Source organism: Dermacentor andersoni, chromosome 9 (genome assembly GCF_023375885.2).
Source record: "Dermacentor andersoni chromosome 9, qqDerAnde1_hic_scaffold, whole genome shotgun sequence".
NCBI lineage: Eukaryota > Metazoa > Arthropoda > Arachnida > Ixodida > Ixodidae > Dermacentor > Dermacentor andersoni.
Genome location: NC_092822.1, coordinates 109,284,478 through 109,312,335, shown reverse-complemented (window position 1 = coordinate 109,312,335; position 27,858 = coordinate 109,284,478). Strand labels below are relative to the sequence as shown.

Genomic DNA, 27,858 nt, shown 5'->3' with positions numbered 1-27,858 from the left:
CCGATATCCTAACTGACATTAAGAGAAAAAAATGGCGCTGGGCAGATCATGTAATGCGCAGGTTAGATAACTGTTGGACCATTAGGGTTACAGAATGGGTACCAAAAGAAAGGAAGCGCAGTAGAAGACTAGGTGGGGCGATGAAAGTAGGAAATTCACGGGTGCTAGCTGGAATTGGTTGGCGCAGGACAGGGGTAAATGGAGATCGCAGGGAGAGGCCTTCGTCCTGCAGTGGACATAAAATAGGCTGTTGATGATGATGAAAATTATATAAAGTAATGAAAGAAAGGCATCTATTCCTAAGGCATAAATGAAAGCCATGTCCAATTATAGACGCGATTTGAACGGTCTGATCACCAACAGCAGCGCACGAAGCAGTACGAACGACCCCGCCGAGCAGAATCGCCAGCAGTTTCCAACGGAGCGACGCTGATGCGGCTCAATCCCCTTAAAGACCTTAAATCCACTTCGATCGCAGCGCCGCCACATTATTTTTCGTCGTCACGCGCCTCACTGCAAAGCATGCGGCCGCCCCAGCCGCTCGTCTCACTCAACCGTATTCTAGTACACTCTGGCACTCCAAACCATAGAGTTTCATACAATAATTTGTTGTAGGAAACTTTATGCTCCAAACGACTGCTGGGAATTATGGGTAGTACATCATCATCATCAGCCTGGTTATGCCCACTGCAGGGCAAAGGCCTCTCCTATACTTCTCCAACTACCCCGGTCATGTAATAATTGTGGCCATGTCCCTGCAAACTTCTTAATCTCATCCGCCCACCTAAGTTTCTGCCGCCCTCTGCTACACTTTCCTTCCCTTGGAATCCATTCCGTAACTCTTAATGACCATCGGTTATCTTCCCTCCTCATTACGTGTCCTGCCCATGCCCATTTCTTTTTCTTGATTTCCACTAAGATGTCATTACCTCGCGTTTGTTCCCTCACCAAATCTGCTCTTTTCTTATCCCTTAACGTTACACCCATCACTCTTCTTTCCATAGCTCCTTGCGTCGTCCTCAATTTAAGTAGAACCCTTTTCGTAAGCCTCCAGGTTTCTGCCCCGTAGGCGAGTACTGGTAAGACACAGCTACTACATACTTTTCTCTTGAGGGATAGTGGCAACCTGCTGTTCATGACTTGAGAATGCCTGCCGATTGCACCCCAGCCCATTCTTATTCTTCCGATCATTTCAGTCTCATGATCCGGATCCGCGGTCACTATCTGCCCTAAGTAGATGTATTCTATTACCACTTCCAGTGCCTCGCTACCTATCGTAAACTGCCGTTCTCTACCGAGACTGTTAAACATTACTTTAGTTTTCTGCAGATTAATTTTTAGACCCACTCTTCTGCTTTCCCTCTCCAGGTCAGTGAGCACGCATTGCAACTGGTCCCCCGAGTTACTAAGCAAGGCAATATCATCAGCGAAGCGCAAGTTACTAAGGTATTCTCCATTAACTCTTATCCCCAATTCTTCCCAATCCAGGTCTCTGAATACCTCCTGTAAACACACTGTGAATAGCACTGAAGAGATCATATCTCCCTGCCCGACGCCTTTCTTTATTGGGATTTTGTTGCTTTCTTTATGGAGGGCCACGGTGGCTGTGGAGCCGCCATAGATATCTCGGTATTTTTACATGTAACATACGGCTCGTCTACAGCCTGATTCCGTAATGCCTCCATGACTGCTGAGGTTTCGACAGAATCAAACGCTTTCTCGTAATCAATGAAAGCTATATATAAGGGTTGGTTATATTCTGCACATTTCTCTATCACCTGATTGATAGTGTGAATATGGTCTATTGTTGAGTAGCCTTTACGGAATCCTACCTGGTCCGTAATTACCTGGATGTAAACATCAGAACCACTAGCTCCGACGCTGTATTGGAGTTGGTGCATCGAAATAAAGTCCACGTAGTAGTTGGGGGCTGCGGTATGTGTACTAATGTGTGGCCCCCTTTAAATACACAAACACAAATTTGGCACTGTACACTTTTATTTGAACATGCCGATATTCTCGGACACTGAATTTTTTTATTTGTCCTCAAGCCCAAGAGCACGGCTTAGGAGACTAATTTTTTCTGAATGTTGTTTTGCTTTCTCTTGCCGAATACGTTCCTTGTATTCTTGCCTTTCTCGGTGGCGCCTCTCTTTTTCCTGTTCCCGTGTAGCTCGTTTTTTTTCTTTTCCTTCTTGAATTTTGCTCATTTGATCTAAGAAAACCTTAATCTCCAGCATTCTGGAACCTGAGGGCTTAGGCTTTTTGGGCATAGGCTCCTTTGTCAATGCTTGGCTCGGCGCTAGGCTTGCAGACTCCTGGCTGGCCGACACCTGGCTGGCTGGCCTCTTGACAGCAACAATGCCAAAGCTGTCCCTCAGCTCTTCGGGCTCAAGGCTCTCGTCTGGCCAGCATATTCTGGCTACTTCATCTTCAAAAGGCACTTCACACGGGGAATACCCGGATTTGTTATTGTGTGCTGTAGCACTTCTTTTTCTACGCATGACAGTTTTATAGTGGCTGCAGCACTGCTCACCGGTTTTTGGAATTCCGAGTGCCTCTGTAATATTGGCTGCAATTCGGCTGAACATTAGCTTTTTATTTTTGAATTTTTTCAACGGTCCAATCTCAGGAAAGTACTGCTCATAATAATCAAATAGCAGCTTTGTTTCCCCAGCTGTCCATTCACAGCCTGTACCTGCAAACAAAAAGTGCATGAGGTATTCGTAGAGGTTTTACAGCTGCATTAAGCAGTGGTATTTTCTGGTTTGATTTGTGTAGTGCCCATGTTTGCAGCGATCTTTTGAAGCTTATTTTATGATTTCTCCATCCTGTATTGGCCTTTGGACTAACAGCATCAATAAATAAATAAATAATATGGCATCATAAACAGACTCACTGGGCTGCAATTCGGCTGAACATTATCTTATTATTTTTTTATTTTTTCAACAGTCCAATCTCAGCAAAGTACTGCTCATAATAATCAAATAGCAGCTTTGTTTCCCCAGCTGTCCATTCACAGCCTGTACCTGCAAACAAAAAGTGCATGAGGTATTCGTAGAGGTTTTACAGCTGCATTAAGCAGTGGTATTTTCTGGTTTGATTTGTGTAGTGCCCATGTTTGCAGCGATCTTTTGAAGCTTATTTTATGATTTCTCCATCCTGTATTGGCCTTTGGACTAACAGCATCAATAAATAAATAAATAATATGGCATCATAAACAGACTCACTGGGCTGCAATTCGGCTGAACATTATCTTATTATTTTTTTATTTTTTCAACAGTCCAATCTCAGCAAAGTACTGCTCATAATAATCAAATAGCAGCTTTGTTTCCCCAGCTGTCCATTCACAGACTGTACCTGCAAACAAAAAGTGCATGAGGTATTCGTAGAGGTTTTACAGCTGCATTAAGCAGTGGTATTTTCTGGTTTGATTTGTGTAGTGCCCATGTTTGCAGCGATCTTTTGAAGCTTATTTTATGATTTCTCCATCCTGTATCGTTTTTTGGGCTAACAGTATCAATAAATAAATGAATAATATGTCACCATAAATGGACTCACTGCGTTGCTCATTCTTTCGGCTCTGTTCCGGCACTGTTGATGGAAAAACCAAATGCAACATTATTCATTGCCCTGGATTCATAAAGGTGACATATATGAAGCGACATAACCATTATGAAGTTGTGCTCTGTGACATGTTGCAGTACATTGAACCACCACGTGCATTTCATGCAACTACGTAAGCAATTAATTAAGCCATGTCAGACTTCCTAACACAGCTTAACAAAACAATAACTCAATGTTTGCTGCGCTACTTCATCTCAACACGAAATTTCGAATAATCACTTAATATAAACTTGCACGGTGCCACGCAAGTTCAATATTTGCTCAACACATGGTGCACATTCTTGATTACATTACACACGCTTAGCATGATGCAACATTCGTGATCAGGTGGCTGTTAATCAAAATTACAGTACGGTCTTTCTGGCCTGAAATGGACAGTGACTCTTCAGGAAAAGCAATTTGTAGATTTCTGTGGCACTGAGAGTGATTCAAAAATTGTATGCACTTACCGTCCTGACCTACATAACAGCACAACTCCATTCGGCAGCAGAATATGCACTCGCACTGATACCTCTGCTAAAATTTTGTGGGAGACAAATTCTCAGGCACGTGACACTGCTTCATTGCTTCTTCGCGACATATAAAGCTAGACAACTACTTCTGCACCACGACGGACACACAGGAAAATGCACAATACAATGACGGATGCAATGTGTTTGAGTGAAACGAACGCATCAGCAGTAAGGCAACTACACAATTGAAATATAGCGTCAACAGACAATTGCTCCACGCAACACGTGTGTTGCTTTGAACTTACAGCACAGTGTTCAAGTTTCGAAGACACCTACCATGTTTGTCCGCATCCTGTGTGCTCACCATAGGAAGCAAAAGCAGCTGCATGCTTGGCGAGATATCCGTCCCGCACTTTTGAAAAAAAACAACAGGTGAACGGCGCTGAAGAGACAAGTGACCGGCGCAGCGGTGCTGGGAGCAAACAGCGGAAGGAAATGAAAACACGCAAGGTATCCTGGCTAACTCGGCGATACAAATTCCGTTTCCGCCTTGCTTTGGTGGCGGAGGTTGTGTTCCACTCACAGATTTGGAGGCGTCACTCTAGGCCAGAGTCGAGTGCTCGCTCGCGGAGTCCGTCGGCTGCTCCGACTCCGCCATTGGAATTCAACATGATGCTGCACTTTTTAAAGGCGTGCACGATCAAAGTACCTGGGATGTCATCCCACGCTGCAGCTACCCAGCCCGCCAGCTGCGATAGCGATGCACGTTTGATGCGGCCCTTTGCCGTTAGCATCTGGTCTTCGTCAGTCAACCAGTCCGTGTAATATTTCCGCAGACGATCCTTGAAAGGTTTGTTGATGCAGGCATCAAGTGGCTGCAACTGGCCCGTCATGCCGCCCGGTATGACAGCAAGGTCCGTGTTCGCTTGGGCGAGCGCAGCCTTTGCGTTGTTGGTCAAGTGCCCACGGTAAGAGTCGGCGACAAGGAGCGACTTCTTTGTCAGAAGGGCTCCTGGACACCGTCGCCACACAATCTTAGCATCTCAACCCGCTCTTCCACCATCGTACCCGTCATCCACTTGCAGCGGCGTAGCCAGAAATTTCGTACGGCGGGGGGGGGCTCACGTTGCAGCTCGACCTCCTCCTTAAGAGGAAGCTTTAGCTCAGGTGCTGCGATCTAAATACATGTAGAAGAGGAGAGCGTTTTTATCGGCAACCACTGCACCAAATTTGAAGAGCTTTGTTGCATTTAAAAGAAAAACTTAAATTCTATTCACTGCTGGGTTTCGAATTTTTCATTGACGTTGTCAATTATTAAAAATTGGCCATAATCGCACATTTTAAGAAAATGAAACTATCAAGTTTAGAACTCTATCTCAACAATGAAATATGATATCATAATTCTGTGAGTTTCATCTAGTAGTACATCTACAGCAGATGAAATTGATATGTTACACATGAATCTCAAAAGAATTTAGAATTATGGAAATACGGCATTTGCAGTACACTTGTACACAAGTAACCAATTCACATAAGATACAAATTGACATACCAAATTTTTCTATTTTGCTGTTTACAGAACCGCAATATCTGTTCTTGATGCAGAGCTATTGGATTGCAAACGTTGTGCTTCTATTTGTTTCAAACTTTCGAATTTTTTTAAATATTTTAAACAAATTCAGGCCCTAAATCGAAATTCCGCTTCCAACAGACACCAGAATTTACCTTCCTCTCTTCAATGCAACAAATTTCATTCAAACCGATCCAGGGGTTATCTCAGAAAAGCGTTTCTGCGTTTTACATGTATTTCAATAGGCCGCATTGGAGTTGGGCCCGAGCTAAAGCTTCCTCTTAAACAATTTGTCGAGGGATCAAATACATGCATGATAATTGCATTGCTATTGCCAAAGATGCTGCAAACAAATTCTTGAACGCTACGCACTGTCAAAACAACCAAGATGTGTATTTTTTCATAAAAGAATATACTTGTATGTGCCAAAAATTTTGCCCAACATAACTGATATCAATGCTTCCACGTTCTTTGTCTATTTAATAAGTAACGAATACATCACACAAACTTTAGAACTATATCAGTTCGAAACTAGCAAAGCAGTGCATACCGTTGATATGAAAAATGTAAAGGCCATGAAATCAACAAGTTGAGGACAAATATGTTAATCTCATTCATTGCCATATATCTTTTTCTTTGTCATTCAAGAACCGTGTTTACATTCTTGTACATATGCAACGGCCAGTGAAAAATCTCAATGATGCTGGCATTTGTTCCAATGTATTACGCAGTAGCAGCTGTCACCGGTCATGTATCGCGAGTAATTGCACCGAAATTATAGTCGCAGCAGAGAGCCCGTATAGAAAGAAGGAGTTCTGCAAAATGTACGAGGGCGAGTCAAACGAAAGTGAGCCAATGCGAATATATGACAAACGGGGTACTTTATTTAAAAGTAGTCGCCATGAGCATTTAGACGGTTGTCCCATTGACTAATGAGTCGCGTGATTCCCGTCTCGTAAAACTCCTTGGGTTGTGCTTCAAAAAGTCTGTAGCTGACTCACGTCATTGTCCTACACGAATCTGGTTTCCTTGAGCTGTTTTTTCGGTTGCCCCAAAATGTGAAAGTCGCAGGGCGACAGGTCTGACCTGCATGGCGGATGTTACAGCGTTTCCCACTTGAACTTTACCAGTTGAGTATTAACCACATCAGCGAGGAGGGGACGGGCATTGTCGTGGAGCAATATGACACGATTACTCCAATTTCCATGTTGTGTGTTCTTGATTGTGACACACAGCCGTTCCGGCGTTTCACCATATCGGAAACAATTGATAGTCTCTCAATATTTAGCAAATTCTATCAGTAATGGCCCCTGACGTCCGCAAAAAAAAGTCAGCACCTTTCCAGCAGAAATGACGGCCTTTGCTTTCTTTGGGCGTGGTGAATTCGAATGTTTCCACTGTAAGCTTTGCCGTCGTGTGTCACGCTCGTAGTAGTGGCAGCATGGTTCGTCCCCAATCACAATTGCAGAAAAGAAGTCGTCACCCTCATTGTGATACCAGATCATATAAGTCAAGGCAGCGTTGAACTTCTCCGTCTTCTGGCGGTGGTTCAAAATCTTGGACATTCATTGCGCACACAAGAGACGGTAACAGAGATTTTCATAATTATGACGTGAACCGAACCGTGATTGATGTTCACACGCTCTGCAAGTTCATCCATGCTTATCCTTCGTTCTTGTCTGTTCAGCTCATCAACCTTTGCAATTTTGTTGGGGAGGGATTGCACGATGGCTTTGGCCCGGTCTTGGATCGTCTTTGCAACTTTCACGTTCTTCTTTGAACCGTTTGCTCCAAGACTTCACAGTGGACAATGAAATGCAATGTTCAACATACACGGTAGCCATAGGGCGACTAATTTCTTTTTGGGAAATACCTTCAGCTGTCAAAAACTGCACGTCAACACGCTGTTCAACTTTTGGAGTGTCAGTTATGTCACGCAACCATGCTCAACCCAGTGTATGAGAGCATTAAAGAAGCTTTATCCTCACACCTGCGTGTCACTTTTGTAAATGAGAGATGCCTCTCTGCTTCGCACATGCCTCGCAGATAACGAACCGAACCATTATTGCATGGGGTGGGTAGGCTCACTTTCATTTGATTCGCCCTCGTACATTAGAAATGCGAAGATACGATGGGATATACAAATGCGAAGATACAGCTTGATAAAGGGCAAAAAAGTGTCAGTGTAAACAAGGTTCAATGCACGTATACACAAAACCTCTCAACAAGATACTTAAATACATGTATAAGTCTCCAATAAATCTACGTATCTAAGAAAAAGTCAGTGTATATAATGTGTCAAACGAGGAAAATAAACATGTTGCGCAATCACAGATTCACAGAATCCTAAATCCTGCCCCCATTCCATCCACTCCCCCCGATGTATCGCACGTGACGCGCTTGCTCCCTGCTTTTCTCCTTTGCACACACAAGACTGAGTCACCATCGTCGGCTCACCGATTCAACACCCCTCCCCCCCTTCCTTACGCTTTCACTCGTACATACAGCATGCGGCGCTTGGTCACGATGTTATCGCCCTTGGACTTTATATGAAACATGAGGGCGACGGAAGGCATGCGCCTGGCGTGTCCATATAATTGGTATCGGAATAATACAGTAAGAGTATCCGGCAACGCTGCGCCGCAACAATGTATTTCTTTTTCCTTTTTGTGGGGCGGGGGCACTGAAATGAAGAAACGCAAAGGAAAGTATGTTGGCTGCCATTGAATGCCTACTCTGGGCCCCTAATGTGGCTACCGAAGGAATATCGAAGAAAACGTGAGACGCTTGGGCTACCGGGAACCATACGCATACTGCTCCGTATCCTACACTGGCGAGACAAGAGTTAACGGAGAGGCTGTGCTCAAGTGAACGCGGTGCAATCTGTCGAGTCCCCGCAGTGATGGCGGCGAGCGACCATTGTTTCTTTTTCTCATTTGCTAGCCACTAAGCGTCCAAAACTCTTGCCAGGTGAAAATCCACTCGGCCATAGCAAACCGAACGCGCACCGAAGTGCGCCGCGCGGTGGTCAGGACAACACAAGAAAAACGTATGCGCTCTGGCGGGCTCTGGCAGCTCGAGGGTAGGGTAACGAGAGCAAAAAAATTGAAGAGGCTCAATGTGCCCGCGCGAATAAATGTTAAAGCAGAAAAATAAATAAGAACGTAGTTACCTTAGCTGGCTTTAGTGTCTTGACATGGTTGCTTTGGCATAGGTCAAAAATAATGTTGGTATTTTTTATGTGATATGATGGCACAACTGATCCACCACAACGCTTCGTCTCATCGGACCTCACTGCGTGCTTTGTCAACTTGTGTGATAGTGTGGTGATTTGACTTGTCTCGTTGTATGTTCCGATGTAAGACTTTAAAAAAGTCAATGCCCCTTTGTCGTCAAATGTATATAACAGCATTAAACCAACAAAGTTCCGCAATTGAAAATCTAAAGCACAACTTTGAAAATGTCAATGAACTTTTCACATCAAAAGTTTGAGATTTATACCCATAAAGTTTTGGAATTGACATACATGCGCTCCGTAGATTCCGCGAGGTGCTGTGTGAGCCTGTTCGCCTTCAAAACGCCCTTAAAGCTTTGTGCTTGGATGGGGCTGATTGCGTTATGCGACTCCCGGTACATTGGCATAGCCGCGAAATCCAGCCCGACTTCGCAATGTTTGCGGTGAAATGTCTTTTCAAGCGTGAAAACGACATTCTAGACAAAATGCAGAATGATTTCTGGTGCAGGGGGTTGCTTTGGTCGGCGGTGCATGGACAGCATTAAAAAATTTCTGGGGGGGGGGGGGGCGCTGAAGACCCATAAGCCCCCCCCCCCCCCCCCCCAGGCTACGCCCCTGTCCACTTGTTCTCATTTGTCCGCACAATGACATTTCTTGGGAAAGTTTCTTGAGCAGGCAGTGTCTTCCTTTTAAATATCATATAAGGAGGGAGTTTATGTCCATCAGCTGTGCAGCACAGCCTCACAGTTGCGCGCTGCTTCTCATAGCCTGCAGAGCGCACCTTCACCTCCTTGGCACTTTTTTCATTCACGGTGTACACCATTGGCATATCAAAATACACGGCCGTCTGGTCGGCGTTGCCGATTTGCCTAAGGCTGTAGCCTGCCGCTTTTCTCTTTCGCAGCACGTAGCATTGAAAAGCTATCAGCTTTTCTTCGAAATCGCTTGGCAGCTTCGGGTGATTGAAGTGCGACGTCGGAGGCTGAAGCCAAAGCGCTTCATGAATTTCTGAAGCCAGCCCCGGCTGGCTTTGAAATCCTTTGGCGTTAGGCCTCGCTCCCTCGAAAGTTCCCTAGCTTTCGCTTGGAGCACTTCTGTTGTCACTGAAAGGGCAGCTGCTCTCTGCGTCCGAACAAAGTCGGCCAAAACTGTTTCCACTTCCTGGTGACGGCCTTTCTTTGGTCCGCTAAATGCCATCCTCGTTGCGGCAAATGCAAAAAGCTGCTGTCGTTGTCCCCTCCAACGACGGACGTTTTTCTCGTCGACGCCGAATTCCCGCCCGGCTTGAAAGTTCGATGATGCCTCTGCGACTATCACAACTTTTTGCTTGAAAGCTGCACTGTAGTGGCATCTCCTGCTTGGTGCCATCGCGATAACACCACGCCACACACCAATACGGCCGACACGACACAGGTCAAAATGGCGACCTCGCTTGTGTACGGTTGGCTACTGGCACGGCGAGTAGCGGCTGCGATACTGACTTTTCTAGATGGTGCTGGCTATGCGCCATATTTAGCAGTTTCAATGAAAAACTGGCGCGCTTCTTAAAATCCTCAAATCTAAGCTGACCCTAGAGTTTGGAATATGATTATACGAAAAAAACGATCGGCCTAATTCAAATAAATATGGTAACACACACTTACCCAACAATTACAGACCAATCTCACTAACAAGCATTTCATGTAAAATTCTCTGGCATATAATATATTCGCATTTGGCTGAGTTTTTCTAATCCAACTCCTTTTTTACCCCGTCAGCATGGTTTTCGTAAGTTCTTCTCGTGAGAAATGCAGCTCTTATCATTTACTAATGATCTTTTTGCAATTTCTGATCTAGGTATCGATATCTACTGCATATTTCTTGACATTGCCAAAGCCAATGACTATGTGAGCTTCCGCTTGACTTTTGCAGATGTGATTTACTTCTGCTTGACTGAATTTAACTTGGATGTAAAGGTGCTCGAGTGGATAAAAAATCTGATCTGTCTAACAGGGTGCAGTTTGTAAACGCTAATACAGTTGAACCTCGCAACAACGAAATCAGGGGGAACGTGAACAAATTCGCTTTCGTGAGAATTTCGTTGCTGCGAAATGAGACAGCCCAGATAGGTAATGTGTCACAGAACAAAACTTTACGGTCAAAATTTCATTAGCCTACTTTGGCAAGTTTTGCTTGAGGACATAGAACTGCAATGCCGACAGTACAAAGCGTACATGTACATGTGTCGATCCGCAGTGGCAGCAACGCCGTGAAGTAGTAATCTTTGTCAACTGCTCTCGGGCATACAATCACTTCTGCGAGATTTTGCGTAACTTGGCACTGGACACAGAGCAACAGCGCTTGATGCGAGCCGGAGCATTTCTCCAGCATACGCTGTTGCCCGTAGACGCTGACGCGTCCAGTGCCGAGTGCAAAAGTGATCGTATCTCGTATACCCGAAGGCAATCGATCAAGATTACGGCGGCTTAGCAAACCTACATCCAGTACTGAATCCACACACAATGCCTGTTGGGTGGCACCGAAACCAGCATTCTTGAAGCAAGGGATGCATATTCCTGGACGACTACTTAATCATGGCCCCATGCGTGGCACTCCATGCTGCGACTGCTGTATCAAGTGCCATAAATAATGCCACGTCGGTGGGACATGGATTTCCTTTTAAAGAAGAAACAAAGCTGCAGGGTCCAGGAGACCCTACGGAAGCGGCCGACCGTGAAATCAACACTTCTGTGCCAACCGCATTAGCTTTGCGGCTATGACATTGCTAGAGGTCATGGATTTGATCACAATCGCAGCAGCCGCATTTCAATGGGGCAAAATAGAAAATGCACATGCACTTAGATTTTGGGACACGTTAAAGAATGTCATGGTGTCAAAATTAATCCGTCGTCTGCCACTAGGCTTGCCTCATAATCCGAGTGTGGTTTTGGCATGTACAGCCCCATAATCAATTTCAAGCTTAATACTTCTGCCACAATGTGATGTGCCATGTGAGGAAATGATAATGCTCAACCCTCTCAGAGGTTATAAAATATGGCTTACAACAACGCCTCAAGCAAACACCTCTTCCTGTGTGTTCTGTGTACTATGAAGACTAACAGCAGTGGTGCACGCAAGGTAATGTTTAACATCAACTCACCACTCTCGTGTTAGCCTAAGCGTTGAAGAAAATAAGCTTTAGCTGTCAGTCTCACTGCTAATTAGCATCAATCAAAGCATCCAGCATGGACAACTTCGCTTTCATCAATTCCCACAGTGCGTGGGATCTGCATAATTTTTTTGCTGCATTTTGCTCACCAAGGCACACATTAACCACTGCAGAAGGTACGCAAAAACCGTCGTCACATGTCGGTAGCAATATGCATGCCGCTTCAAAAGGGTGACGAGATGGCAGCCATGACACGTTTCTGGCGCATGTAATCGCTCCAGGCGCTTGGTTGTTTTTGCAAACAAAAATAGTGGCGCCCACGCAAGTGTAATGCAGTGGTATTCTATGCAATTTTAGTGCAAGGAAATCGCATTTGAGCATATTTTTGAGCCTGCTAGCCTTGCGCGAGTGAGTTATATGCAGGGTTACGTTCAAGTGAATTTTGGTGATGCAGGATTGTAGTACAGCGACATTGCGTTGTCAAGAAGTACGAAATCCATTGAATCTTATGGGCGTTTGCCAGGGTTATGAAAATATTTCGTTGTGAGGTTTTGTTATTGAGATTTTCGACTGCAACTGTACTTCTCGATTTTCTAATATACCAGCAGGTGTTCCTCAAGGTTCACTCTTGGGCCCACTTCTCTTTTTAATCTACATTAGCGATCTTCCGAACTGCATTTTTTTTTTCTTCCGTAAAGCTTTTCACAGATGACTCTGTTCTCTATCGTGAAATTACTAATCCTTCCGATTCCCAAGAACTGCAGGACGATCTTAACCACATAACTAAATTGTGTACTAATTGCTGCATGCAACTTAGTTCAAATAAATGTAAGGCCATGCAAACATCTTGTAACGCTGCCATGCACTCATACTTTATTAATGGTGCTCCTGTGACATCGGTTGCCTCTTACAAGTATCTACAACTTCAAATATCAAATAACCTTTCTTGGCATTCGCATATTAACTATGTTAATAATAACACTAACCTCATGCTTGGGTACTTACGCTGCAACTTTAGTTCCAAGCCCCTCGTCCCTTAAGTTAACTCTTTACAAAACATTAGTTTGTGCCAAATTGGAGAATGCTTAAGCCATTTGGGATACCAACTCAACATTCATTAGTTTTTACTCTACAAATTATTCAAAACTGAGGTGCACGCTTTATGTTGTCTAATTGTTCTTGCCATGCAAGCGTGGCAAGAACAAAGGAAACAAGCTCTTGACTTACCTGATGTTTCGTCATGCCGTAAATGTTCCCATCTCTCCCTTTTTCATAAAGTGTTTCATTTGAACCCCTTTTTAAAAGCACCGTTTTTGCTCCTCCGTCTTATATTCCAGCCCGCACTGACCACAAACTTAGTCAGGATGCCATTGTGCCACACAAACTGTTACAATGACTCATTCATCCCTAGGACGAGCACAGAGTGGAATAGCCTTTCGACATCAGTCACACTCATCACCGACTCTACCAACTTCAAGACCGCCATTAGAATGCCTTCTGTTAATACCTTTTTTGTTTTTACTGCATTATTATTTTTGTTTTTGGCTCCACTCTTTTCTGCAATGCCTGCAGGCCTTGAAAGTATGTGAAATAAATCAATAAAATGAATAAATAAACCACGACATTTCTCATGCACTTTTCACCTCCCTCAATGAATTAGCATGTTCATAAAACAAAGTATGTTTTGTAGTTAACTGCATTAAAGGATTTTAATTAAATTTTATTTACCTTAAACCCAGGGGTCAACTAGCATTCTGCATTGATCTATATTCACATTCTTACGCTAATACACCGATGTAGACATAACTAATAGACTCACTGGGTGCAACATTATCAAAGAGCAATGTAGGGCTACACCAACACCAGGACAAGATGGCTCTGAACTAGGCTCTGCAATCTAAGATGCTTCAATGTGCTCAATAGAGCATTACTTTTGCATTTTGCCCCAATCAGTATGCAGACAAGAAGAAAAAAAACTTACTAACTTGTCCTTGGCAGCAAAACGTCATATACACTTGAGCAAGTCGTACCACGCTAGGCAGACTTGGTCATTTACCACAATCACACAAGCAAGCAAATGTAAGAGAAGTGCTGGTCACTGCCCACCTGAGGTGGAGCTTAACTTTTCCACAGCCTCCGTGGTCTGCACACTCCTAGACTCGCTTCGTGGTTTCAACGAGCCGCCAACAGACTTGTCAACCAGAGACAAGCTGCACTGCATCCCAACCTCAACCTGACGAACGACCTTGGAAGGGGCGTTGCATGCCATTTTGGCAGTGATGCTTTCAGCTAAGCTCATCGCACTTGTGAGGCCTGCAGAAAATAAGTGGAGTGATCGCAGTCCTGTTACACCATCAAGAAAAAGAGGTAAACACATCAATAAAAAACATGCAGAGGCAGATTACAAAGCACAACTGTGGAACACAAGCCAACCCTTTCAATTCAGTATATCCTTAAAGGGCTACAAGGGACAATCCACACTGAATACTAGAAAGCAGGGCAACCTCTTTTCTGTGGAATGCCTTTGACAGTAGAACATATCTCAGACACCTCTTCATCTCATGCATTTTAATGCTATTGGTGTAGCCCAACTAACGAAAGTAATATCAAGATCCTAACGTCATTGCCATTAGCCTACTTAATGTCCCCTGTAGCGTCCCCAATTGTCCCACGTCTTGTGCCAGCTGGTACCATCCTGTGCTTGTAAAAAAAGATAGATGAAGAGGAAAGGCAGGGAGGTTAACCAGATATCTTGTGCTTGCAAATTTTCTATTTCATCAAACACTACCTAGTCTGCTGTCCACAATGGCATGTCAGTTCCATTGGTACCTATTCTGTAACCCTGACAGACTATCAGTTATCTGCCTTAAATATTACATTGCTTGTAAAAAGTTCATTTTTAATGTAATAACATTTTTTAAGAACTCCACCCAGTTAGCAGTATGTATGTATGTATGTATGTATGCATGTACGTATGTCCATACCTAACCTCTTTCCCGCTAATTTGGGTCACTGTGTAGTCAATGGTCAAATGGGTAGAGCCTCTGGCTGCTGTGCTGAAGGAACTGTGTTCAATACCGTCAGCCCAACTTGTGTCACTGAGAATGCAACACTGTTTATATCATGCTCTTTACCAAACTTTTTTTGACGCCAAGATGTGTCACTAAGTATGCAGTCTTCAATGACTCTAGGCAGCCTCTCCCAGTGACCGCCGATTACCCCTGTCTTGTCATCTACTTTTACCCTGACTGTGTCTAAGTTGGCTGGCCTGTTTCCTCTTGACTAATTTGGTCTTTTTCTTTTCAAATTAAGAAGAATACTAGACCTCTCTAATCTTTTATCACTGCCATTTACCCTACCCAGCACTTCTACGTACCGCACTATGTTAGGGTCAGCACAGAGTATGAAATTATTTTCTTTCCTGTTTCTCCATAAGGCTTCTCCCGGTCCACTTCTTGCTATTCTGCTCCAGGTAGAAGGCATTCATAATCTGAAAGTGGTTCTACACTGTGAACTCTACAAACAACCTTTGTCTACTATTTTATAGTTGATTTCATAATTGCCAGTCACTCGTTTTCCAGGCCAATTACCTTCTACTTTTGCATTAAAGTCACCCATGACTACAGTACACTGAGTTTGCACCTTTCTCTGATAATTCAACATCCCCATAAAACTGTTATATTTCTCCATAATAATCACTGGAGGTTGGAGAGTAGGCTTGTCGATCCTTGCTATTAAGTTTTATTAAGACTACTACCCTTTTATTAATACTGTCGCATTGAAGTGATGGTGAAGAACCAAAGTGGCATAAAGCATTGGGCAAACCTGTGACCAGCAAAACAAGTAACACTCAACACAATCATAGAGGCGAGCCCAATCATCGACTGTCGAAATATCATCTGTGGATTAAGCGCATCAGCGTTCATACATGACTCGTCAAAGCTTTGAGTTGTATCGCTGGTGCCTTCATGCCTTCCAGAAAGTACTACACAGTTTGTGTCGCGCATACAATCTGAGTACACAAGGTTCAGTAACAAACGACACAACCAGCGACAATATTTGAGAAACTTCCGATACAGAAAGGTGTGCCTTAATCTGAATAACAATATTGTAACAGAGATTGGCCTGTGAAAAACAATCCCCGAAAACAAACTATTTACAAGCATGCCAATACTGTATTAAATCAATGTTGCCCGCTATGTCCTTATGAATTAGAAGCCTTGCCCTATATTCAAAATGACTATTCAAAATGACTGTACTTCCTGTACTGACTTATGCAAGCCATGTTTGGGAGCCGTACACTCAACAGAACGCACTAAAATGTGAGTACGTACAAAACAGGGCCTTGAGGTTTATTTTTAACACATACGCTAGAACCCAGTCCGTCACCGAACTTAGAAATAGAGCTGGCCTCATGACTGTCAAGCAAAAAATGCAGCTTAACAGGCTGACATTCTTTTTTCACGTATTAAGCGGAAGACTATAAAGTAGACTTAGAAAAACACATCACATTAGAGCGACCTGCTAACCCCAGAACAAAGCATCCAAAACATATTAAACCACTTAAATATAGAACAGAATCCTTCAAAAATTCGTTCCTGGTTCGAAGCATAGACGATTGGAACAACTTGCCACATGATATAGTAGAATGTACTGATTTACAATCCTTTGTAAAGGCTGTTACCAATTATTTGTAAACGGTTGAGAATACGTTTTATTGTTAGCTGTTTGTCGGTTGCAGTTGTTCGGGCGCGTTACTTTTTGTTGACCCATATAGTGCTATAACTTACTCATTGTAACTCATGTTGTTTGTTGCTTCATATTTGTTTATATGCTGTGCTTTCCTAGCCTGATTGCTTTGTATTGAGTTGTTTAAACATCTACTATGTCTAGTTCGATGACAGCAATGTAACCGCAACTCCTGTCTTGGCTTGTGCTGACAGTATGAATAAATAAATAAAATAAATATTCCCTCTTATCTGGAAGACCTCTGTAGCAGAAGACGTGGTCGTTAGCCAGCTCTGCATATGCTTCCTGTTTTTCAAACCTCATTACGGCCAACGATATCTCTGGCAAGGCCTGATAATACCTCAAAAAGCCCCACTAAGCTAGCCTCATTTGAGAGGATTCATATGTTAAATGTTTCCAGGTTCAATTTGCTGTGGCAACCTGTGCACATCCAGAGATTCTTAACACCCTCTGCCACTTTGCAGGTCTGACCGCTGCATTGGTCAGGTGCTCCGCAGCCACGCTGGTTACACGCTGCTTTTCGCCAACCTGGGTCACTGTGCATGTGCGACTGTTGAATTAACCTCTTTGACACCTACTTGGGTCACAGGGCATGTACCAATAGGGATGTGCACTTTTCATATTTACGTATTCACTTGCATAATGATCGCACCCCTGAATTTTGTCGTCAAAATTCAATTTTTTTCTTTCCCGCGTAATGATCGCACCCTGTACTTTCCGCAGCAGTATGTCATGTGCCAAGTCTAGCTAATGATGATCGCGCTTACCATCTGTCGAATGCTATCAAATGCTACGCGAACGACTCTTCAAGACATACCAAGCGGTCTGCATGCACCAAACAGATTCTTAACCAGGTGCCCCATTTCATTCCTTTCATCACTTTCTGCACTTCCCCGAAAAAAGAAAAAGCTACAGCAAAACTTGCCTTGGCTTTATTATTTCTAGCCTTTATAATGGTTGTGGTCAACAACAAGAACAAAAATGGCGCCTTCCAATTCCTCTCGTCTGCACTCATGGGCACGCAACAAATCATGAGCGTGGATAGTAGCCACATTTACATTGATATGTTAGAAGTGTACCCTATTCATACGCTGACGCTTGTAACACAGCTAAGATATTTGCCCACCCTTACGGGAAACATGCCGTATTAGGATAGTAGTGAACACAAATGCCGCAGTTTTTGCAGCATGCCCGCCATGTGTTCCCATGTCACTAGCAGCTAAGCGCACCCATCTCCGTTTCTGTTCCTTCAAAGAGGACATGGCTATGTTACTGCTTCAAACTCGCCGATATTAATGACATTATTCATTACAGATATGGAAGAAACTGTTTCAATGCACGTAATGTACTCAGAGAAAAAAAGAAATTGCGCTTGGCTTGTTCCACCGGCCGAAATTTTTGTTTTGGTGTCCTGCACTGTTTTACAATGGCAGCCAGCCGCCTGTTTGTTGACCTGTTGTGCTTGCGCAGCAAATGCGGGATGAAAAGAATTTTTTTCTTTTCTCGGAAAATTTAACTCGTGTGATGATCACACTCCTGAATTTGTGTCAAGACAAAAGAGTGCGATCATTATGCGAGTAAATACGGTATTCCTCATACGAAAAATATACAATTGTGTGTCAACTTTGTTAATAAGATTGCTAATGACATTAAAGTCACCAATCATCTCTAAAGAATGCATCCACCACCTTCTTCCTCTTAACCTTTTTAGGGGCTTTTTTTTTTGCCAAATGTGAACCCCAGAGTCGAGATTTCTTTATTGAAGATTTACAATTTTCAGACTGACCTATTTTGCAAAATATTGCCGCAACTTTTTTAGAATGATAACCAAAAAATATTTTCATTAGGTAAACATGCATTGTTCATTCATGAATACAGATGGGCTTGCATAAATATTTACAAAACTAAATAAGTGGATATACTGAACTAGATATGTCCCAATTCGGCACTTGGAGGAATCACCGTTTGACTCAATCACAGCAGAGCAACAAGCATGCAGGCCCATAGGGTAATCAAACCATGTATATGAGCACACGCAAGAAACTCCGATGTTTGTCTGCCACTAAATTCTTTTCAAGGAAAATTTTAAGTAGCCCAATACTCAAAAGAATTATTAATAAATTCAGATATTTACAGGACATTATTGACAAAAAAAGTTAAAGTAAAAATTGATCCGTGCACCCCCTCTACAAAAGAAGGCAATCAGGCAGCATTGCAAATTAGCTTAGAGTCATAAAGATATTAAAATTTCCGTAGCTGCGCCTGCCATCCACCACAGAGAAAAACAAGGGGACACAACAACATTCTGTACACATGAAGGCTGCCAGTACCAGCAGTACACAGCCACTATCACCTGATGTGATACAGTGTAACCTAGGTGAGCTATTTCACACAGGGTTGACCCTCACTGCCAGGTCGATCGAAAGTAAACAGAAGTGAGTAGAAAACAGGAAAGAATTAAAGGTAAGAGAGACAGAAAGAAAATTGGAGAGGAGGACGGTAAGCAAAGCTGCCCATTCCACCACTCTTTTTCTCCATTACTTGTTTTAAGTGCTGTTCAAGCTAATCGAAAATGTCTCGTATACCTAGCCGCGTTCATGGTCGCATGCATATGAGAGATTCCAGAACCACGATGTTAGAACCATTGAGAACTAATGCTGTTCTACAGCAAAGCTGTTTACGGCTAGGTTCTGGTGGATCTCATCTAAGGACATAGACCAATAAATTTTCATACGTGGGCTGATCCCCAAGATAGTACAATGCCGGGCCGACCCGCGACTGAGGTGAAGCAGGTGCTAAGCACGTTTCATGAACGCCACAGGGAACTCGCTTAAGAAAGGGCGCGTCGTCGACGTGCCAACCTCGCCGTGAGGGAGCGCGAAGCAGAGGTGTTACGACAATGATGAGCCACAGATCCCGAGGCTCGCTTGCACCCCTCTTCACAGTAGTGGAAGGGTGAGCAATTTTTTTAATCGTAAGGTGGTACGCTCCAATTCACCTCCAGTACACTACATATCTCGACAGGCTTGATGTGCCTCCTGACACTGGCAAAAAATGCTGAGAGCCAGTGGTGCTATACTAATCCAGGTAAAACCAAATTAGGAAGACCCACTAAGCTTCAACAAAAGACACTCCCTCACCAGAAAGAGAATTGGCCTCCCTGGTGCAGTATTCAGCCACCTCCCTTATGACTTACTTAATCAACCAATGACCCTCTGTCCCCAGCAGCTGCATAGCACCTGACCAAGGTGGCAGCCAGACCTGTAACGCTGCAGAGGGTGCTAAGAATCTCTGGGCTTGAACAGGCCACCACTGGAAGCTGACTCTGGCAACGTACAATACATGAACGCTCTTCAGTGAAGCTAGCTAAGCAGGTCTCTGATCAACTAATAGGTGTTGTTTCAGGATATTATTGGCCTTAGTGAGGTTAGAAGAACTGGCGAGGCTTATACAGTGCTAATGGCCACATCCTCTGCTATAGAGGACTCCCAAAAAAAGAAGCAATACAGGGTAAGATTCCTAATCCATAAAGACATAGCGGGCAACATTGACAAATTCAAAAGCATTAATGAGAGGGTAGCTGTAATAATAAAACTAATTAGGAGGTATAGAATAAAGGTAGCAGAAGCCTACGCTCCAAACTCCAGTCACAGTGGTGATGAAATGAACATTTTTATGAAGGTGTTCAATTAGCGATGAGGGAAGTACAAACCCCATATACTGTAGTCATGGGTGACTTCAATGCAAAAGTGGGGAAAAGGCAGCCTGGAGAACAAGGAGTTGGCGACTACGGCACCAATTCTAGGAACACTAGAGGAGAGATGCTGGTAGAATTTGCGGAAAGGAAAAAGCTGTGAATGATGAACGCCTTCTTCAGGAAGTGTAGCAACATAAAGTGGACCTGGAAAAGCCCTAATGGTGAAACAAGAAATGAAATAGCTTTCATACTTTCTGCCCGCTACCCCTGCCGACCACTAAACCAAGAGTGGGTGGGAAGGGGTTCCTCAGGACCCAATAAAGTTCTTTCCTCCTCCTCCTCTGCCGATCCTAGCATAGTGCAGGATCTAGAAGTGTCAGGCAGGATAAAGTGCAGTGATCACAGACTAGTGACGTCTGGGATTCGCCTTAATAGTGTTACATAAAACGACACAAGGCATGACTATTTACAATGTATTTGCACTGAGGTATACAGCGTCAACCAAGATTGTGGACAGCCTGCACACCAGACAGACCCGTCTTCTTCGTCTGCTCCAGGGACGCCTTCGTGACATTACTCCTGGCGGTAGGAGCACTGACTCAGTGCACTTTAAACAATGATGTTAGAAGGAGGGCGGTATGCTTTCAGTCTGCTGACGTGAACTATTTCACTGGGAGTGATCATAAGTGGCACAGTCGGCGAGACGGGAACAATCTCGTAGGTGACGTTTGTACCTGGCAGACGATCCGGTAAGGGCTCATGTACCAAAATAACTTTTCCGACAATTGCCATTTGTTGGGCGTGTTGGTAAACTGAAAGCATATTTAGCGCCAGGAAACAAGGACGGAAGGGAGACGACGAGCGCATTGTGGTGTCGTCTCCCTTCCGTCCTTGTTTCCTGGCGCTAAATATGTTTTCCGACAAGCCAACACGATAGAATGGACACCACAGAAGAACTAAGGCACTGGGTGAGAAACGAATGCCGTGATGCCGGCTGTCATAAAGGCGCTTCTGGGTTGCTTGCGAGGCCAACAGTCTAGTGCGGGTGATCTGATGTGTGTTATTGGCACAAGTCATGGAATCACGTGCATATTTGTTTGGCGGCACTGCAGCAGCCAGAAGTAAGGTATCCAGCGGTAACGTTGGCTCATGGCCAAAGAGCATATAAAAAGATGAATAACCGGTGGTGTCGTGAGACTGCGAATTGTAGGTGAAGGTCATGTAAGGTAGCACCAGGTCCTAGTTACGGTGGTCAGCTGAAACATACATGGAGAGCATGTCCGTGAGGGTGCGAGTTGGCGCTCAGTGAGGCCATTTGTTTGGGGATGGCAAGAAATGGTCAACTTGTGCTGCGTTGAGAAGCACAAAAGATGGTCAATTACATGACACAAAAATGCGCAGCCTCAATCTGTGAGCTATTGGTGAGAGGCGCCGTGGTGTAGAATAACACTGTGGAAAAAAATTGGCAACGTCAGTAGCAGTGCTGGTGGGGAGCACTCGAGTGATCGCATACCTGGCCACATCTACAGCGACTCACTCGTTGGATTTTGACTCAAAAAGAGCACCGAGCTCTAAACACGCAAAAACCATTCGGTCAAGGTGGAGAGCTGTTGAAGCAATACAACAGGGAGTGCGACAAGTCATTTCTGACGTTGGCATATATAGCAGGAAACCACGTAACGTCGGACAGACCGGGCGAGACCGCACCAAAAGAAGTGTCGCCGAACATGGTCGTACGTCTGCGATATGCCAAGGTGACCAGCAGTTGGTTCATCGTAAACTGCATGCAGGATCGTGGAATGCGGACGTTTAGGTACAAGAAGCAGCTCAGGGCCATCTGGCTGGACATTACGACGGCGTACCAGTCAAGAGGACAAACATGCACAGTGACGCGTAGTTAGGCGTACGTTCGAAACAGTCAATGAGCGATTGCAAGGAAGCATCACGACGTTGTTTGTCACCAATATGGAGAAACTTACACATAGACATGATGCAGGAGCTAGATTCGATGTATGATATGTCTGGTGGATGAACGGGGTAGCGAGACAAGCAGTGCGCATCCAGATGGAGGCGGCCAGACTTGTAGGCGACTGAGTAAGAGTACTCCTGAAGGCGCAGCACCCATCGACCAAGACGTCCAGTAGGGTTCTTCAGTGAAGAAAGCCAAAAGAGGGTCAGTAACAACACAAAAAGGTCGGCCATACAAGCAAAGACGGAATTTCAAAACCGCCCAAACAAGGGCAAGGTATTCTTATTATGTATTAGAGTAGTTGCGTTCAGATTTCAAAAGGAGACAACTGGCATATGCAATAACACAATCAATGCCTAGTTGGTATTGGGCCAAAAGTGCACCGATTCCATGACCACTAGCATCAGCGAGCACTTCGTTGGGGCAGTTGAGTCAAAATGGGCAAGAATAGATGTAGTTAGAGCGGAGATTAGCTGAGAGAAGGCGTCAGCTTGTCGAGGAGCATCTGTGCGCACTTCGTTGGGGCAGCCAAGTCAAAATGGGCAACAATAGGTGTAGTTAGAGTGGTGATTAGCTGAGAGAAGGTGACAGCTTGTCGAGGACCCCAAGAAAACGGGACGTCTTGTTTGAGGTCAGTGAGTGGACGTGCTGCAAAGCATCTCACAAAATGGCAAAAGTAGGAGCACAGCCCCCCGAAACTATGAACAACATGAACACAGCATGGAATGGGGAAGTTCGTGACAGCACATACTGGCTCTGGTCGGGCACCAGAAGTGTCAACAAGGTGGCCCAACACAGTAATTTGACGAAGAGCGAAGCAGCACTTCAAGGAATTTATCTGGAGGCACACTCGTTGGAATATTGCTCAAATGGTCGAAAGCCACTCAAGGTGTGTTTTCAAAGTCGGTGAGAAGATTATCACGTCACCTAGGTTACAAACACGGCGACCATTTAAATTCGTGAAGCAGTGTGTCCATCATTCTCTCAAAGGTAGCTGGCGCATTGCAGACTGAAAGGCATGACCTTGAATTGGTAAAGGCTGTGAGGGGTAACAAGGGTGGTTTTCTCGCTATCCGCATCATCTACAGCAATTCGCCAGTAGCCTGAGCGAAGGTCCAGTGATGAAAAGTAGGTGGCACCTTGGAGGCAGCTGAGGGTGTCGTCAATACGAGGAACAGGGTACACACACTTCTTGGTGATTTTGTAGAGGTGCTGGAAATCTATGCAGAAACGCCAGAAGACACCTTTCTCCTTTACTAAGACGACGGGAGAGGCCCAAGACTAGATGATGGTTCGATGATGTCCTTTGCAAGCATTTTGTCCACTTCTTTGTGAATCACATCACACTCCGATGCGTACACACGGTAAAGCCGATGGTGAATCGGCAGAGTCACCAGTGCTGATGCAGTGGGTGACAGACAATCTTAGTCTGGGCCAGGGGCCGATCACAGATGTCGAAAATGTCACTACACTCTAAAACAAGATTACACTCTTTGTGTTGTATCTTGCCACCCAACAATAAACGTCATCTGACTTGTCCGCATTTCATTTCTTTAATGCTGCGAGCCCGCCACTTCCCAGTAACGAACGGCATGCACGTTATCAGCATGACATAGCATTCCCGACAGAAAAGTGCGGCGTTTTCAAGGGAGGAAACGCAACCAAGGCAGATGATAATTATCATTGTGTGGCAGATATACACCCCAAAGTGTGTACCTTTGTCTAAGAGTGTACATGAGGCCAAAACCCAGCAGAGAGCGTTGGTCTGGTCAGGAGAAAGGTTTGATCCGATCATTTGTCAACAAATCGTTGGAAAAAGAGAGGAACAGTAAAATTCGTCAAGAAGAAACAGGCCAACGTAGATGCAATAAAAGCAAAAGCAGACCAATTTAGGCTGGTGCTTGCAAACAAATATTCAGCCTTAGAACAGAGGGATGAAGATCACATAGAGATAATGAATGAAAGCATAACTAGAAGGCCTTCAGAAGCAGCAATTGAAGTAGGAGGTAAAGCACCAAGGCAACCAGTAAATAAGCCCTCCCAAGTAACGAAAGACCTCATTAAGAAATGAAAAAAGATTGAGAGTGTCCAACTCAAGAGATCAGATCGAATTCGCAGAACTGTCAAAAATGATCACCAAGGAGAAAGAAATTATAACTTAAGAAAGACCGAGAAAGCAGTAAAAGAAATGGATGCAGCATGAAATCAGTAAGAATAAAACTTTACATAGGACAAGCAAAGATTTATGCACTGAAAGATAAGCAGGGTAATATTATCAGCAATTTCGAAGATATAGTAGAAGCACTGGAAGAATTCTATAATGACCTGATCAGTACCCAGAGCAGCCACGATACCTCCATTTGAAGTAGTAATGAGCAGGTTGCAGAGGCTCCTTCTATAACTAGCAATAAAGTTAGAAGGGCCTTGCAAGACATGAAACGAGAAAAAGCAGCAGCAGAAGGTGGAATAACAGTCGATTTAATCAGACATCATGCTTGGAAAGCTTGCAGTCCTTTATACGAAATGTCTTACGACTTTAAGGGTCAAAGAGAACTGGAAGAATGCCAACTTTATACTAATCCACAAAAAGAGACACAGTAAAGAATTGAAAAATTATAGGCCCATTAGCTTACTTCCAGTATTACATAAAATATTCACCAAGATAATCTCACATAGAATAAGGGCAACACTGGACTTCAGTCAACCAAGGGAACAGGCTGGTGTCAGGAAGGGATGCTCTACAAAGGATCACATCCGTGTCATCAATCAGATAATTTAGAAATCTGCAGAGTATAATCAGCCTCTTTATATTATGGCTTTCATAAATTATGAAAAGGCATTTGATTCAGTAGAGCTACCAGCAGTCATAGAGGCATTACATAATCAAGGAGTACAGGAGGCTTACGTAAGTATCTACAAAGATTCCACAGATACCTTGATTCCCCACAAGTAGAAAGATACCTATAAAGAAAGGGGTCAGGCAAGGAGACAATCTCTCCAATGGTATTCACTGCATCCTTGCAAGAAGTATTCAAGCTATTAAACTGGGAATGCTTAGGAGTGAGGATCAATGGTGAATAGCAATGGCAATAGCGAACACCACGATACGACATGCACAGTGTCTAATACGAAGGGCGCGCAACTTAAATGTGACCAAGGTGCCGCGGCAATATAATCAACTGTGCACGAATCACAATATTGCTATGAGATTAAGGTGGCCAATCACTTCTAATGAGTTGATGCACCACTAATTTTCTTCCTCTTAAATCTCTGAAAGTCTATTTTTTCTCCAAATGCGAATCCCCAGGGTCGAATATATTTATTGTCGATGTAAAATATTCAGACTCGCCAATTTTCCAAAAATGTTACCCCAACTTACCAGAGTGATGATAAAGTTGAAAAACATATTTCATGCAGGTAAACATGCATTGTTTATTCATGAATACAGAATGGCTTGCATAAACACTTGTCAGATAAATAAATATACATGGAAGTAGATATTGTTACAGAAGGGTGAAAGAAGAGAGAGAGGAAGAAGATCGCGAGATGCTGGCAGCTACGTGTTGTTACTAGTCAGCCATTTTAACCCACTTGGATGTCCTTGTATACACATTGTAAATACAGTCTTATACTCCCAACATCCCCGTAACATAGTGGTGGAGGTGCGGGGTCCCACGGCTGGAAACGGAGCTCCGCAGTGGACGTGGCATCACCGTCCTCACCATGAATTGGCACTATCACTTACAAACTGTACTGCCCACAGCTTCGGGCCTGCTTCTGTGGAGAATTTCCCATATTACAGTTACATAAACTGCAGTTTCCGGGAAGTGTGAGAAGCAGTCAGATTTTTAATGCTATTGCGTTCCACTCAAAGGCAAAGCTTAAGCGGCTTGCAAGCTTTTCTTCTTCGTGTGCACAAATGTGCCGTTACAACATGAAGAACGAAAGCAATGGACGTGGGTACAATGAGCTGATCTGAGTCGTGCACTTACGCATGTTTGCCTTGGAAAGTATTCTTAAGCGACAGCAGCAGGGAAGTGAATTTATTCATCCGCTTGCTGACACAACTCCACAGCTCACACGTAAGAGCTGCTAACAAGCTTTAAGTGAAGGAAATGTGCTGTCACTACTTGACAGCAACAAACGGTAACTGCTGACACTTCAGCTGGAGTGGTCATCACTATTAAACAGTGAGTAAGGGAGTAAGAATTGAACAATTCGGCCGTGTGCGTGACCACTGCTGAGCACAATAGCACAACGATCCCGTGACAACCACTTAAGGTACGCACGAACTATAGGCACCAGATAAAGGTCGAGAAAGAAAGACCCGTGAGACAACATTCGCAGCACTGACAGTTCAGTGTATTGCAAGTGTTGGCGCGTGAGAGGTGGCACATCGCGACTAAGCACACGCATGTTGCACATTACCAACAGTGGCACTCTACTGTTGCAACTCGGGGCAGCGCATAGGAACTGCAGAAGTTCTCATCGAAGATACGAATAGATGATCCTGCGATCTCTGCGAGAGTGTAGCAACCGTTTCGCGCTAGCTGAAATTTCGAGATCACGTTACAGAGCACGAATTCGCAAACGCGGTTGCTCCTACAATAGCAAAATAATACGTAACCGCGCAAAACTCCGAGAAGTACTTACTCTCACCTTTGTTCCAGTTGTGTTGCGTTAGCACCGGCAGCTGGGCAACGGTGACCGTGGGGCCTGATAAAATGGAATAGGCCCCGAGAGGCCTTACGATGGTGTGCGGTTTCCTTCGAAAGCAGTTTATTCTATGAAAACACTGCGACTAAACTCACGCTCACGTTTGTGTGCAGACGCGAGTAAGAGCGGGCGCGTCAGAGAAAATCTCCACAGAGGAGGCTTCCTGGCGCGCGTTGTATGCGTTCGTCTCTCGCGCCTTCTCCGACTCATGCCTTGGCGATGCATGAACTCTACCACGACCTACTGAACTCCAGACCTGCACAAATCTCCCTCCTCCAGCACGCCTAGTCTAGTTCGCCCCTTTTGCCGCTAGGGAAAGAACGTACGAGCAGAGTGACGCTAGTATTAACCTGTTCGCTGTCGTCTGCTTCTGCGATCTGTTCAGCGCTTGTCTTGCCATTTCGGCAGGCACAAAGGGCTTGTATTGGCGGTAAATGAATAAATTCACAAATATACAAAAGAAGACATATTTGCGAATGCTCTGCGTTTGAATAGTGAAACTAGAAGAGGATGAGCGGTGCAAGAAATGTAAACAACGAGCATAGGTGGACGCTGCAATGCTAGATCGACGGCATAAATTTCCCTTCCCTAGCCTCCTTAAGAGACTGGAAAAATTGTTTAAGAAGATTCATAGGATAATCTAGCTTCTTTTAGCTGATTACAGACAGCCTATTGTCGTAGATGACATTAGGATT

The 27,858-nt window shown here is 44.2% G+C and overlaps 1 protein-coding gene across 2 annotated transcripts; it reads right to left on the bottom strand.

Annotated features, from left to right (window-relative positions):
* Positions 1-1,957: 1,957 nt before the first annotated feature.
* LOC140213252 (uncharacterized) lies at positions 1,958-27,392 on the bottom strand. Of its 2 annotated transcripts, none has more exons than XM_072284389.1 (5): positions 27,265-27,392; positions 27,101-27,163; positions 14,139-14,345; positions 3,562-3,594; positions 1,958-3,029 (listed from the first exon to the last, which is right to left on the bottom strand). In XM_072284389.1, exons 1-5 carry the CDS (start codon positions 27,386-27,388, stop codon positions 2,938-2,940), a joined length of 519 nt encoding a protein of 172 aa, XP_072140490.1. In that variant the 5' UTR covers positions 27,389-27,392; the 3' UTR covers positions 1,958-2,937. The 2 variants fall into 2 exon arrangements, with proteins under 2 accessions (XP_072140490.1, XP_072140491.1); XM_072284390.1 differs by having other exon boundaries at positions 27,107-27,163.
* Between the last annotated feature and the right edge of the window lie 466 nt (positions 27,393-27,858).

What these genes read in the sequence shown, in the direction of transcription:
- LOC140213252 (XM_072284389.1), bottom strand. Translation starts at nt 27,388, where the DNA reads ATGCATCGCCAAGGCATGAGTCGGAGAAGGCGCGAGAGACGAACGCAT. An exon ending in CAACTGGAACAAAGGTGAGA is followed by an intron (nt 14,346 to 27,100) that starts GTAAGTACTTCT and finishes TATTTTCTGCAG; the next exon opens with GCCTCACAAGTGCGATGAGC. An exon ending in AAAGTTAAGCTCCACCTCAG is followed by an intron (nt 3,595 to 14,138) that starts GTGGGCAGTGAC and finishes TTCCATCAACAG; the next exon opens with TGCCGGAACAGAGCCGAAAG.